Source organism: Bos taurus, chromosome 10, assembly GCF_002263795.3.
Source record: "Bos taurus isolate L1 Dominette 01449 registration number 42190680 breed Hereford chromosome 10, ARS-UCD2.0, whole genome shotgun sequence".
Lineage (NCBI taxonomy): Eukaryota > Metazoa > Chordata > Mammalia > Artiodactyla > Bovidae > Bos > Bos taurus.
Genome location: NC_037337.1, coordinates 103110019 through 103125039, shown reverse-complemented (window position 1 = coordinate 103125039; position 15021 = coordinate 103110019). Strand labels below are relative to the sequence as shown.

Genomic DNA, 15021 nt, shown 5'->3' with positions numbered 1-15021 from the left:
CCTCTTTGATCAATCTCTTCTTCTGAAATGGGAGACTAAAGCATGCTCCAAAGTATCATTACATTGAAACATCAGCCAGCAAAGCAGCTTTTCACAAAATAGTTGTTGAGTGACATGGAACAAAAAAGCCTTTTATGATGTAATTCAATGAGTCTCAACCTTGGCTGTACATAAGAACTATGTAAAAATTTAAGCAAATCCTGTGAAAACGTACATCCACAATAACCTGCACATGCTGTTTATAGCAGCTTCATCCATAATTACCCAAATTTGGAGCAAACCAAAATGTACTTCAGTAGACGAGTGGATAGACTGTGGTACATCCAGATAATGTAATATTACTCAAAACTTAAAGATGAGTTATAAAGTCATTAAAAAAAGACATGGAGGAACTTTAAATGCATATAACTAAAAAGTCAATATGAAAAAGCTGTATACTGCATGATTCTGGATATAACATTTTGGATAAGGATAAACTATGGAGACAGTGAAAAAAAGATCAATGATTTCCAGGGATGGCAGAAATTAATAGGTAGAGCACATAGTTTAGGGCAGTATAATGATGGGTACATGCTATGATATTGGGTTGGCCAAAAAGTTCATCTGGGTTATGCCTATGGAACCAAACACCAAGAACAACTTGAATTATGAACCTTGTTGATTATGAGGTGTTACTGTAGGTTCATCAGTTTTAATAAATGCACCACTCTGGTGGGGGATGTTGATAGCGGCTATGCATGTGTGGGTGCGAGGTGTATGGGAAATATCTGCACTTTCCCCTCAGTGCTGCTGAGATCCCGAAACTGCTGTAAAAAAAATAAGGCTTTAACTGCAAAAAAACAAATACTACTACTGATATGTGGGCTCCATACTTACAGATTGTGATTTAGTTGGTCTGGATTGGTGCTTGGGAAGGTGGTGGGTTTTTTTAATAGGCTTTAATTTTTAGAGCCGGTATTTTTTATTTAAGTTTCATAGGTAATTCTTGAAGGAAAGTTACATAGCTCAAAATAGCCAGGAATTAAAACTCCCCTCCAGGTCCTCCCCACCATTCTATGCAAAACAAACAACCCTCTCACCTGAAGAAAAAAATGGACTTTAAGGCTGATTACACCCAGCTCCCAGCTGGTCCAGCCTCTGGCCGATCTCCAAAATTCCTTGCCCCAGCCACTTAAGAGAAAACTACTCTGAACAACCTTGGAGAACAGGCCCCTTAAGGGACAGGAGCTTTCCACATATATGCCTATATATACTTACTTTTTTCTTGGGTTAGGGCAGCAGCTCACTAATCTGACTGCTGCCCCTTCTTGCCTCCTTAAAGGTGATCTGTTCCTGTAAAGTGCCGGTCTCATTCTTTTTCCAAACCCTGCCTTCTCTAACTCCCTTACCCTACAATTCTAACGTGCATCCAGGGTGCACGTTTCATCCTTGCACCACCGTTTGGCGTTATCCACACCTGTCACACCTCTATACATCTCACCACTTTACCTCCTTAACTCAGGCCCCATTTAACTGGAAGAACCACCACCCAGGAAAACTCAGCACAAGCAAATGGCTCCCTAACACTTACCTAAAGTTTGTGTTTTTGCATATTGAAAGTTAGTCAGTCAGAAAGATAGATAAATATTAGAGAAAGGGAACCCTAGTACATAGTTGATGAGAATGTAAATTAGCAATCACTATGGAAAACAATATAGGAGTTCCTTAAGAAATAAATCAGAACTACTGTACAATCTACCAGAAGTTTTTTATTCCCTGAACACATTCTCCTATCACCTAGTTCTTTGGACATAACTATGCTATACTGCTTATCAGGAAGTATTTTAACTATTTAAGTGCATGTTTCCACCTCCACTAAGGCAATTTGAGAGCAGTATTGAGTTTTATTCACCTTGTCAGAACCTAGCACTAACTCAAATTCACCATCAAGTTTTTAAAAATGTACAAACCTGATCATCAAGTATAAACTATGCCTCATTTATGCCTTATGAGGTTTTTAAGTCTAGTATTTTTCACTGGGATATATCGCTTACTAAAAAATCCTCCAGATACTTCTGCTCCCTCTGAGAGTCTGCACATTCCTCATTCCTTGGCCCAGGGAACAGGATTCTGGTTAAAAGACAGAAGCGAGATCTCCCAGCAGACCACAGACCCTTTACTTATTTAACTTCTTAGGGAGGCTGTTCCTCATTTGTAAAATGCAAATTGTTGATGCTCCTTTCACTGTGAGCAAAACCCTACACATCAAGAGTTTACATTCTTCTCCAAATGATATCTGAAGACCACTTCCCTGTTTGAACGAAGGCATTAGAAGAGGAGTTAAAAATAAGTACTATACACATCAAGTTTTACCACATTTTAATTAGTAAAACAAAATAAAATGAAAATAGGCTTAGCCATGTCTCAACAGAACTAAATATAATTTTATATGAAAAAATGCCATCCACCATAACATATTTCCAATAATTCTGACAAATATCTGTCACAACATTTTGCAAAATTCTAAGGAAAATTACAAATTGGAGATTTACTCTAAACATGCATAGCTATCTGACTATAATTTGTGCGCAAAACACCCTGAAGACTTTACTTGACCAAGATGTTGATGTTGGACGTCAGAGTTCTTCCCTCCACACCTCTAAGATGCCAGCATAGCACCTCCACTGCGGCTTACTGCCAACACAGACCACACTACAGAGAAACCAGGCACAAAGAGAATCAAAAGAAGATGTTTGTGGTAACATCAATACAGTTTCTTATTTATGTGCACAAAGCATCAAAGTCTATCAGTGTTAAAAAGCAAGAAAACAGAATTTGGAATTAGTCCAACCCAAATGAGGCATCTTCAAACCTGGGGGAAAAAAAGAAAAAAAAAAGGGTTATTATCAAATACATTTATTTTATTTAGATAACAGATGGCACCACCAAACTTATCTAACTTGTGCTGTATATAAATCATTCTTGGTAACAGTAGTAGCTGCAGGTGATTTTCCAAATAAATTAAAAGAGCATAACCTACTAGTTTATCCCACTGGTTCACTAACAACATTAAAGAAAAGGATACTGGTGTTAGATTCACATCCTAACCACACCACTTAGTAACTGTGTGACACTGGGCAGGTCAGCCAAACTCTCTGATGCTCTTGCAAATTAACCTCCCTGTCCTACAGTGCAATAGGAAATTTGAATAGGTTTTCCATGCCAAGATACACTGAGTAATAAAATTTCCCAGAAAAGCTGGATTATCTGCCTCTGGCCTCCACCTGAAGTGGCAGAGAAGTCCAATCCCTCCCTGTTTCATGCTGCTAGAGTTAGGTGCTAGAGCTGCAATACATCTGTTACAGTGTCTTTACATTGAGTTACAACAATCTTGTTTCCACCTCTCTCCTCTATTGGACTGGGAGCTTCAAGACCCAACTACAGTGCCCAGACACTTAGGAATGGTGTCTCTGCAGAACCATGTCACTCTTCTCTTCAGGCTACCTAGCAAAGAGCTGCCACGCAAAGGGAGGGACAGTTCACCTTTGAAGGCCCAGAGATGCCCAACATGGAAATGGCAGGAGAGCAAACACTTGCAGGTGCTGTGGGTAACAGCTGCCTCTGCCTGTAACCCCACACCTGCAGCTCCTCTGTCCTCCCTTTAGAGGGTTAGTGATGCTGGGAAAGCCACACCCAGGACTACAGCCTTCCTCATCTCCCCTGCTCCCAGGGGCAGGGAATGCGACCCCATGGGATTCTTCTCTGCCTACTGAATTGTTACCCTGATTAATGTCTTCCAGACTGTGAGGCTTATCATATTAGAGCTGTCTGTAATGGTCCCCAGGATACTGATATTACAATAAGGTTAAAAACCCACCTCGATGGTGCTGCTTACAGGTCTCGATCTATGGAAAAGAAAACGGAGAAAGGAAACAGTTAAGTTTGACTTCAGAAATACTGCGTACTACAGAAGTCTAAAATTGTTATAAACAAAGATGGCAGAAGAGCCTGTGAAGAAATACCTAGACCTTTCCTACCAGCCTGAGATCCCAAGCCATCCAGAGAACTGGAGGATGCCAGGGTTGGAGGGCCCTACCATAGCAGGGCTTGCACACAAGGCCCGTGCCTTCCGGAGACCCTCCTTGGTCCTGGGTGTGCCCGAGGCTGTCAGGAGAGCCAAGGAGGCCACAGGGAAGAAGCCTTGGGAGTGCCTGTGCACGTGCTACTGCTCCCCGCTCTCACTGCAGGGAAGCCAGTGTTCTCAGCGACCACACTGTGCCCAGCTCTCTCAGAGGGTGCCACTACGCAGAGGTTTAATAACATTCCCTGATAATCCCAGTATGCAGACGTTTTTATATCAAAGCAGCTATATGCCGCAGCTGTGCTCAGATACAACTGTCAGTGGTTAACCAAAGAACTTGAAAACTTACCCCACTTAACTATCCGGGGTTGTTCCAAAGTAACGTGTTTCACTCGGCAGCTGTACTGATCCTTGCTGTTGGGAGTGAACTCAGCGTGGGACAGCAGGTAGAAAGACCAGTCCTTGCTGAAAGACAGGTCTGACTGCTCCGATTTAATCTTCTCCCCATTCTTCAGCAAATCGATTTCAATCTGGGGTGGATGGAACCCATACACATAGCAGTTCAGGTAATTTGGCTTTCCATCTTCTGGTGGGTGTCTTGAGTACACTTGAATCTTTGGAGGACCTGAGGAGCGGCAGGGAAAGACAGATGAAATTGCAGAGTATTCCACTTGGGGCTACCTTGGTCTAAAGCTACATCAGGCACCAAATGTTTATATTGGATCCCCCATTTCTCCCAATTCCACTTTCCCTCGGGCCAAATGACCTTCCATTTTTGCAAAAGGCCACCTCCAGTTTGTGGGATACACCACGACTTAGTATCTTTCCAACATAATTCCCCTGCACATGTCTTCCAGGCTTTTTCTAGCAGATTTCTAGTAACATCTTTTTCTGTCAATGGACATTGTGCTGTATCTTTTAAGAATTGTGTGTGGAGGCTCTCAAGAAGGCTTCATGGCTCCTCAGCACACAGAATCTATATCACTCAAGAGTCTACATGATTTGGCCCCAGTCTACTGATCGAGCTTCATTTCTCACGTCACACACCCTCCAGAGTGGCCACATCAAAACACTCCCTGATTATACCGTTTCAGCCCCGTCAACTATTTGCCTCACATTGACTTCTTTCTTCCTGGTCTCTTGTCTAGATGCACACCCACCAGACTTCTCAATAGGTGCCTAGCACAGAGCCCTGCACAGCGCAGCTGCTTGGTAAATGGCAGGTGTAACTACTGTTACCTGCTTGCTCAGGTTCCTAACAGAGTCAACCCAAAGTATATTTCTACAGAACACAACCTGTTCATCATGTCTAGAGTGTATATGACAAATCTCTATCTGAATGTGCACCTGATTTCAGGAGCCAGACAACAAAGAAACAAAAGTGAAGCACCTACAGGGGCTGGAAAACACCTCAGACGAGTGGGTTGGGCTGGGTAAGAACAACAGGGAAGAGTGAGGACTGTGGCAAACGGGAAACATCATACTCTCCATTAGGACCAAGTGGAGTCATGCATGTGACAGTGGAATCTGCATTTTTAATGAGCATGGTCAACTGACTTCCATACTCTGCCAGGTTGAGAATATTACATATTGCTACAGGACAGGTGGATTCCAAAATGAGATGCATGTTTAGACCCTCCATGAGAATGTGGAAGAAAATATTATAAGCTATATATATTTTTCTAAGTGAACTGTTAATGCTACTAAATTTACAGACTGATATAAATATATGTATATAATCCAAATACAAATACACTCAGGGGACATGATTACAAAGGTCAGTTCATCCTCTATGTCCAGGAGGTACAGAGAAGGAGGAGTCCAGGCCACTGTGACTGGATATATCTCTGTAGAATCATCCAATCATCAAAGAAAAGATCCCTAGTCCCACTAAGAGCTGGACTGGAAATACTATGAACCCCTGGTATTTTCCCATCGTTCAAAGTGAAGATAAATCAGAACCTCTTTACATTTGAGCTTCTAATAAGTAACAGTTAAGTTGCTCAGTCATGTCCGACTCCTTGCAACCCCATGGATTATAGAGTCCATGGAATTCTCCAGGCCAGAATACTGGAGTGGGTAGCCTTTCTCTTTTCCAGGGGATCTTTCCAACCCAGGGATCGAACCCAGGTCTCCCGCATTGCAGGCGGATCTAATAACTAGACCATAATACATACTACAGTATTGAGAGCACAGGTTCATCCCACCTGGAATCCTCCCTTAGAGGGAGCTAGGCAGGTTTGTGCAGGGGGCGGGTTTGCAAGGGTATCACAATAGTAATTTCCCAAAGTAGGAGGTATATCCAACAGGTCTGGGTTTGAATCTGGCTTCAGCCACTTACTGCTTCTGCATTTTGGGGAGAGTTATTTTAGCTTCTGTAGTTTAACTGAAAACTTAATTTACACCCAGACTGAAATAAAACCTACACAGGGAAAGAGCTGAAAATAGACACCACCACCCCCCACCCCCCGCAAAGCGAATCACACTTACATGTTTTTTGTATGTCTTCTAGAAATCCCCCGTGTATTTTCCAAGCATATATTCTCTTGGAAATTTTCTAATGAACATACTTTTTAGTGTCTGCTTGTTATTTTTTGAAAGAATTCTATAGCCACAACAAAATAGCAGTAATAGTGATAATACAGAGATCATGTGTTTTTTTGGCAAATAAATTTTAAATTCCATTTTCACATGAAAGAGAAATCCGAGCTTCAGTGTACTTAGGTGTCTAAACACAGTGTCCCTGACAACCTGGGTAAGTGTGTTGATTATTCAGCCCTAGTTTTACAACCTTTCTGACTGATAAACCTTCACTTACTCAAAACTGAAAGTACAGACACACTTCATATTGGAAAGAACCAGGCAAGGAGCCAAAGGAGGAAGCCCTTTGTGAACAAAGGCCACAGCCCATACCCACCCAGCTTGCTCCCTAGAATCTCACCCCAGAAGATTGTGAAAAAAGCACCTGTGACTACCCTAGGGGCGCACCACCCGGCCAAGGCTCTGGTCAGGTTCTACTGTCTGCCACTGATCCCCTGCGGGGTTAACTTATTTCAACTTTTCAGCCTCCATTTCCTCATTTGTGACATCCTGATGATAGGCTCTCCAGGCTGGTCCTACTTTCCTTCCTTTATGACCAACGTAGACAGCATATTAAAAAACAGAGACATTACTTTGTCAACAAAGGTCCGTCTAAGTCAAGGCCATGGTTTTTTCAGTAGTCATGTATGGATGTGAGAGTTGGACCATAAAGAAAGCTGAGCGCCAAAGAATTGATGGTTTTGACTTGTAGTGTTGGAGAAGGCCCTTGAGAGTCCCTTGGACTGCAAGGACATCCAACCAGTCCATTCTAAAGGAGATCAGTCCTGGGTGTTCATTGGTAGGACTGATGTTGAAGCTAAACTCCAATACTTTGGCCACCTGATGGGAAGAGCTGACTCATTTGAAAAGACCATGCTGCTGGGAAAGATAGAGCGCGAGAGGAGAAGGGGACGACAGAGGATGAGATGCTTTGATGGCATCACAGACTCAAGGGTTAGGGTTAGCGTAGACTCCGGGAGTTGGTGAGTTGGTGATGGACAGGGAGGCCTGGCGTGCTGCGGTTCATGTGATCGCAAAAAGTGGGACACGAACTGAGTGACTGAACTTAACTGAACTGATGATAGGCACCCTATTTACATCGCAGACCCCTTTCACAATTAAATGACGCGGCACAGAGTGCGGGACAGACAGCTGTCAACGGGGACCTCTATGATTATTATTAAAAGCGAAGTGTAAGGAGAACAAGAGAATTAACGACGAGAATCAAGGCATTCCACGAAAGTCGCCAGAAAATTCCTCATTCTGGTTTGGTCCCTTATTTGGGGAAAAGTACAGAGGGGCAGGTGAACCTGCCCGGCTCCTGCTGGAAGCTCCAGGCCCTCAGGATGCCAGCTGGCCGACATACGCTGGCGGCGACTCCCCCAAAGCCCACGCGTTGTCTCCACCCGTTCGCAGCCCCCAACCCTGCCCTCTGGGACCCGCCAGCCCGCCCCCCACTCCAGAGATGCGCGGGGGCAGCCAGAGCCCCGCGAACCAGCGCAAGAGAATCCCTCCCCCACCTCGCCCGCCCTGAACCACATCCGCACCCAGGAACTCCGTCCCGACCCACGCGGTACCGTCCGGGCGAGCCAGGGGCTCCCTCCCCACATCCCGGGGAAGCTGGCGACCTGGGGTCGCACCCCCTCCCCACTCCCCGCGCACCCCGCCGCTTCCACCGCCCGAGACGAAGCCGGGTGCTCCTCCACCGAGCTGGGAAGGAAAACTTGGGAGCGGGACCGGGGTAGACAGAGTTAGTGCCCAGGGTGCCAAGTGGGTGTGATCGGGACAGGACGGGCTGGCGGAAGAGGGGAGAGAGGAGAGGACACTCACGCTGGATGGCGTCCAGTCCAGACAGCGACAGCAGCCCGAGAAGGACCAAGGCCACGAAGCGAGCCATCCTTGCAGCAGCTGCGCGGTGGCGGAGTGAGCGGCTGGGTTCGGCGCTCGCCTTTATAGTCCGCACTCAGGCAGCCAATCGGAAGCCTGCCCGCCGGGCCGTCACAAGTCTCCGAGCGAACTAGGCCCGGGCAGGTTAGAAACAGGCTTCCCCGTTTTCAGTTTCATTTTCTAGTAAGTCTCATGATGCTTAGGAAGGCAGGGTTGGGCTCGGTGCATTCGCTGCCTGTACTTCAGCGCCCTCTTATCTGGGGTGCGCGCCCAAGCTTGCGGCGCACACCGCTCACCCTAGAACTTCAGTGTGGACGAACCCTCGCTTTTCGGAACAGCACCGGAAAGGCTAAGGGACTTGCTTACCATGCATGCCACAGCCAGTTAGGAGCCTAGCACCTGGTTTTCAGTTGGGAAAACTGAAGCCTAGAACTGTTAAGGGTAAGGACAGAGACTGAACGGTACTGGGCAGAATCAGAACTCGGTTCGCAATTCCAGCCCAGAAATACGTTGCAAGTCTTCTGGATTCTCTGGGCAAGAAACGTTTCCAGGAACCTCGAGGCCTCATGGAGCCAGCTCAGAGAACCATCTGGCATGAAGGAGGACTTTCTTGCTTCCTGAATATGTTCCAAAAAGGAAAGGCCTTTCGGAACGTCTGTGCCAAGAAACTGGTCCGTGTCTTGCCGTTGTAATTTAAGTAATTGATGGTTTGTGGAGAAATGACCACTGAGGGTAAAAACTCGTATAAAAGCAGTAACTGCTTAGAGCATCAGAGTATCTACCGCCTCGAGGGACGTTACTCCCTGCGAATTAGCACACTAGAATGGTGGTTGGCACGGACTAGGTACTTGATGAACTGAATGAATGAGTGTACAGATGAGTGGCTGGTGAAACTCACGAAGGAAGGGACGGCTGAACATATGAGGGAATACGTGAATAAACCCTAGGATGTAGGAATTACCCCGTTACATTTTCAGGGATAGGAAGACAAAGGCTGAGGTTACAGACTGGCCTGATGCTAATGTCATTTGCGCTTGAGACACTTGGAAGATAGAGGACTGGACAATTTTAGTATGAATTTGGGTTGCATCTTCTGTGGGCTCACACAAAGTTAGACCTATAGATTCTAAGAGGGTGTCAGTGTTACAAAGACTCGTTAAGAAAACCCACTCTCCGTAGATAGCATAAAAAGGAGCTGACGTTACCTGGTGGCTGAGTCCAAGGATCATTTCTGGAGTGGAATACCGGGAAGAGGAAGTGAACCTGGGGGCGGAGAGTGACAGAGGTCTTGGAAATCACCCTGGTGTGCAGCTGAAGGGAGTTGGGTGGTGCTTCCCCAGAGAGCCCAAGAAATGTCATCTGGATTCCTTTCCCCTAGTTTCAGACCTTTCAGTAATCCCTGTTGTGGGCTTGTGTCTACACTGAAGAAAGCAGGTTACTCTCCACAGACCTAATGAAGGGGAATGTGCACAGAGAGAGCCCCAGGGAGCACATACTGGGTGTTCTGTGATCCTAAGAGTCTACTACGATTATTGATGCTCTTTACCTACTTTTTCTACCAGCTCTCTCTATAGCTCTCTTGAAATAAAAGAATAATTGTCAGATATAATGTCATGAGGAATGACACTCCTTCCCCTCCCTTTTGTTTGTTTGTTGTTAACTCATTTAAGGCTCTTAAGGCCTGTAAAGTTATGACCAATCTAGACAGAATATTAGAAAGCAGACATTACTTTGCCAACAAAGGTCCGTCTAGTCAAAGCTATGGTCTTTCCAGTAGTCATGTATGGATGTGAAAGTTGGACTATAAAGAAAGCTGAGCGCCAAAGAATTGATGCTTTTGAACTGTGGTGTTGGAGAAGACTCTTGAGAGTCCCTTGGACAGCAAAGAGATCCAACCAGTCCATCCTAAAGGAAATCAGTCCTGAATATTCATTGGAAGAACTGATGCTGAAGCTGAAACTCCAATACCTTGGCCACCAGATGCAAAGAACTGACTCATTTGAAAAGACCCTGATGCTGGGAAAGATTGAAGGTGGGAGGAGAAGGTGACGACAGAGGATGAGATGGTTGGATGGTATCACCGACTCAATGGGCATGAGTTTGAGTAAACTCTGGGAGTTGGACAGGGAGTCCTGGTGTGCTGGAGTCCATGGGGGCAAAGAGTCGGACAGGACTGAGCAACTGAACTGCACTGAAGGCCTGTAATGTTAGTGTTGAATTATTTTCTACTGCCCTGGGGGTACAGGAAGAAGGAGAGCTAGTGGAAACTTCTATAGTCTTTGTTACCACATCACAGACAAATACTGTAATACTTAAAATTCTTACAAGATAGAATCTGATCTATTCCCTAAGAAAATCTATTTTAAAAACACTTTTTTAAAAAGCAGTGAAGACACAGAAAAGTGCATTTTTCAATTACTTCTTTTTTATATTTTCTTACGAGAGCAAACTTCTGGAAATCTACAAACATGGCCTTTTGATAGTGTTATCTCTCATGAGTAGTACGAATGATGGAAATGGTTTTTTTGGCCCTAATGACTTTCCTAAAAAAATTTTTACTGTGTTTATTCACAGTAAATATTTTTCAGAATGTGGAAGAAATGGAACTTCATACTCTTCTGTTGATAATGTAAAATGGTACATCTATTTTGGAAAATAGATTAAGTTTTGTAAACTTAATCATACACTGGCCATATGACCCAACCACTCCACTCTAGGTGTTTACCCAAGAGAAAATGAAAGTGTATGTCGATACAAGGACTTGTACAAAACTGTTAAAAGCAGCTATATTGGTAACAATCAGAAGTTGGAAAAAAGCCAAAGTTCCATCAACAGGCAAATGGATAAACAAATTATGGCAGCTATCCATACAGTGAAACACTATCAGCAATAAACAAGGCATGAGTTACTGGTACACACAATACCATGGATGAAATAATTAGGCTGAAAGAAAAGAGAGACAATAAATGAGGCTTCCTAGGTTTCATTAGTGGTAAAGAACACTCCTGCCAGTGAAGGTGACATAAGAGACGCGGGTTTGATCACTGGGTTGGGAAGATTCCCCTGGAGGAGGGCATGGCAACCCACTCCAGTATTCTTGCCTGGAGAATCCCATGGACAGAAGAGCCTGGTGGGCTATGATCCTTAGGGCTGAAATAATTAGGCTGAAAGAGGAAAAGTGAGATAGTAAAAGAGTAAATGTGCATGATTTTTTGTATTTAGAATTCTAGGAAAGGCAGACTAGTCTATGTAACAGAAGCAGATGGTTGGTATCCAGGGGTCAGAAGGTGCATCAGGAGCTTAAAGACACTAATGTCCTTTAGAATGGACTGGTTGGCTCTCCTTGCAGCATATAGTGTAGAACTTATTAAATCATATACTCTAAGTGCAATTTATCATATGTCAATTATACCTCAATAATCTTTTAAAAATAATCTGGACTTGCCTGGTGGTCCAGCGTTTTAAGAATCCTCCTGCCAACGCAGGGGACACAGGTTCAATCCCTGGCCCGGGAAGATTGCGCAAGCTTTGGGTCACAACTACTGAAGCGGGCATGCCCTAGAGACCATGCTCCACAACAGGAGAAGTCACCGCAACGAGAAGCCCACGCCTCAGAACCGCAGCGTGACCCTCCTCACGCAACTAGAGAGAGCCTGCACGCAGCAGCTAAGACCCAGCAGAGCCAAAAATAAAGTAATTAATTAAAAATCATAACCTGAAAGCATAGGTGCCAGTATCTTTGTTAGGCCAAAGAAGAATGAAGTCCTTGAACGGAAAAAAACAAAGTAAGGATATTGAAGTGGGGAGAAAATAGGAACAGGTTGAAGCTCAGGTGAGTTGGGTTCACCTTAAGAGATCTCAGTCAGCACTTCTCTGAGGTGGGCTCATCAAGCAGCCAGAAAACCCAGGCGCCCTGGAAGGAGAGGAACGAGCACAGCTAGGACTTCCGTGCCCGGGCTCTGGCAGATGTTGTGTCACTCATCAGAGTGTGGTTCATGCAGCACAACCTCAGCTCCGCTTCTAGGAGCTCTTAGAAATGCAGACCCTTGGGGCCATCCTAGACCTGCTAAGTCAGAGCCTGCATTTTAACAACCCCCCAGGTGATTCGTCAACACATTAAAGTTTGGGAGGCTGCTGATCCAACTACATGACAATCCAGAAGGTAGGTCTTCCTTTTACAGATGAAGAGACAGTTTCAGAGAATTAAGACGCTGGTCCATGTTCACTCTGAGCTATGATTCAAGTGCTAGCCCATGTGATTTGAAAGGCTTCATATATCCACTTGAAAACCACTTCTGAGAAGGTTCACAGGAAATGTTTCACTGGGTGGCTTGGCTCAGGGCAAGAATTAAAAGCATACGAATGATGCAGAGAAGCAGGAACTATTAACACAACGTGTAGTAGTTTGGGGTATTGTTTTAAACCCCCATTTACTTTTTTCTGCCATAGATAAAAAGTATTATACACATATGATAGAAAATTGGAACAATCTAAAAACTATAAAGAAACTTAAAACCACAGTGATTCTGCACATCAGAGGACTATCGTTAATCGGCTTAATGAGCTTAAAGATGGCTGCCTGCTCAAAAGAATGTCTATACGTGTATAACTGAATCCCTTTGCTGTACAGCAAAGGTTGGCGCAACATTGTAAATAAACTCTACTTCATATAAAAAAATAAAATTCCATCCTGGTTAGATCTGTTTGGCGGCTGGAAATCCTCAGTCTTTTGTGTTAAATTCTGTTAGGTAGTTAGACTAGGAAACAGGAGTCCAAAATGGTGGTGGCTAAAAGACAAGGAAGGGGAAAGCCCTTGAAAATAGAACAAAGGAAGGTCAAAAGAAGCTCCGAGGACCGGAATGAGGACCTCAGGTAGAACAAACAGCACTCCCGGCTAGCCCAATTTACATAGGGCAGGCCCATGGGGAGGAAAACATAAAAAGAGGAGCGAAAGTGTGCTCTCTCTCTCTCTCCCGCACGCTGGCACCTTCCCCCACTCTCTTCCCTTCACGTCTTTGGGTCGGCATGCCCTCACACCTCGAGGATGGAGTCCCTTGCTATTTTCTAAATAAAATGGAGCTATAACACTAATTTGTCTAAGAGCTATAACACAGTCTGTCCAAGACCTGAGAGCTGTGACGCGCTGAGGGCTTTAATGTCCATCACTCCAAATCTTTGTTGTGACAAGACAGAACCGAGGAGGATACACTCGCCTGATAATTCCATTGAATGAGTGAGTGTTGCTGTGTCCGACCCCATGGACTGTAGCTCACCAAGGTCCTCTGTTCATGGAATTCTCCAGGCAAGAATACTGGAGTGAGTTGCTATGTCCTCCTGCAGGGGATCTTCCCAACCCAGGGATTGACCTGGGTCTCCCACATTGCAGGTAGAATCTTTACTTGTCTGAGCCATTAAATACAGGCTATGTCAGTTGAGTACACGCTTGTGGCAAATGTAAATACTGTAAGGATAAAGCAGAAGAAGACTCTAGACTGCCAACCAGAAAATACCAACCTAGAGTTCAAGTCAGCACAGTAATTAACTTATTAGCAGCCACCTAAGATGTTCATTCTCACTGAATTCTCAGGTTTGTGCTGTTATATAACAGACAACAGATCCAAAGGAAATGGGACACAGAGGGGAGTGTTGTTTACTGAGAGTTAGAAGCCATACCAAGGACTAGAAAAACCTGGCAAAATCCCGGGAAGCCTAGTACTGTTATCACGAATTGAGACAGAGTTATCTGGGCAGACTAAAGTTGAGACAGGTGAAGGATCTGGTTGCTGAGGAATCTCTGCCCACAGGCTTGTGTGTAACCACCACACTCTTCCAACTGCCAATGTGATCTCATTGGAAAATCATACTGACTGGGTATAAAATAAATTAAGCAGTACAAAACTAAAGAGTAGTAACAACAGTGTTGCAAGTACTGAATACTTCTTATTTTTAATTACAATTCCAATACATGATGGATGTCTGCTGCCAAAATGCAATAACTCAGAAGTCTACTGAGTGAAAGTGAGAGTTGCCCTCCTGTGTCTGCTCCTCCCTCTCGCCTCCCCACAGGAAACAGTTCAGCTGTGGTGCCTATCCCTTCATTTGCCTGCATGCTAAGTTGTGTCTGACTCTTTGTAACCCTGTGGACTGTAGCCCACCAGGCTCCTCTGTCCATGGGATTCTCCAGGCGAGAATACTGGTGTGCGTTGCCATTTCCTTCTCCAGGGGATCTTCCTGACCCAGGGATCTAACCTGTGTGTCTTACATCTCCTGCACTGGCAGGCAGGTGCTTTACCACTAGTGCCAGCTAGGAAGCCCATCCCCTCATAGATGTATTGAAATATTGTATACAATTTAGGAGGTGATGAGTTTTTAAGTTATAACTACAGAGCCTGCTCTTATTAGGTGTTCAGAACTCAGTGTCCACTAGAAGCATAAATGGAGTTCGAGTTAGCCTCAGTCCTCAGCTTGGATGTGGAGTGAGGTTAGGTAAATGC

At 44.6% G+C, this 15021-nt stretch overlaps 1 protein-coding gene across 1 annotated transcript; it reads right to left on the bottom strand.

Annotated features, from left to right (window-relative positions):
- Positions 1-2341: 2341 nt before the first annotated feature.
- LOC783680 (beta-2-microglobulin) lies at positions 2342-8565 on the bottom strand. The gene is made up of 4 exons (XM_002691119.5): positions 8471-8565; positions 4410-4685; positions 3857-3884; positions 2342-2851 (listed from the first exon to the last, which is right to left on the bottom strand). The coding sequence occupies exons 1-3, from the start codon at positions 8535-8537 to the stop codon at positions 3871-3873; spliced, it is 357 nt and encodes a 118-aa protein (XP_002691165.1). The 5' UTR covers positions 8538-8565; the 3' UTR covers positions 2342-2851; positions 3857-3870.
- Positions 8566-15021: the final 6456 nt, after the last annotated feature.

Bases quoted from the DNA above. Each gene is read 5' to 3' on its own strand.
- LOC783680 (XM_002691119.5), bottom strand. From the start codon at position 8,537: ATGGCTCGCTTCGTGGCCTTGGTCCTTCTCGGGCTGCTGTCGCTGTCT. The intron at 4,686-8,470 runs GTGAGTGTCCTC...GCCGCTCCTCAG, and splicing joins TGGACTGGACGCCATCCAGC to GTCCTCCAAAGATTCAAGTG.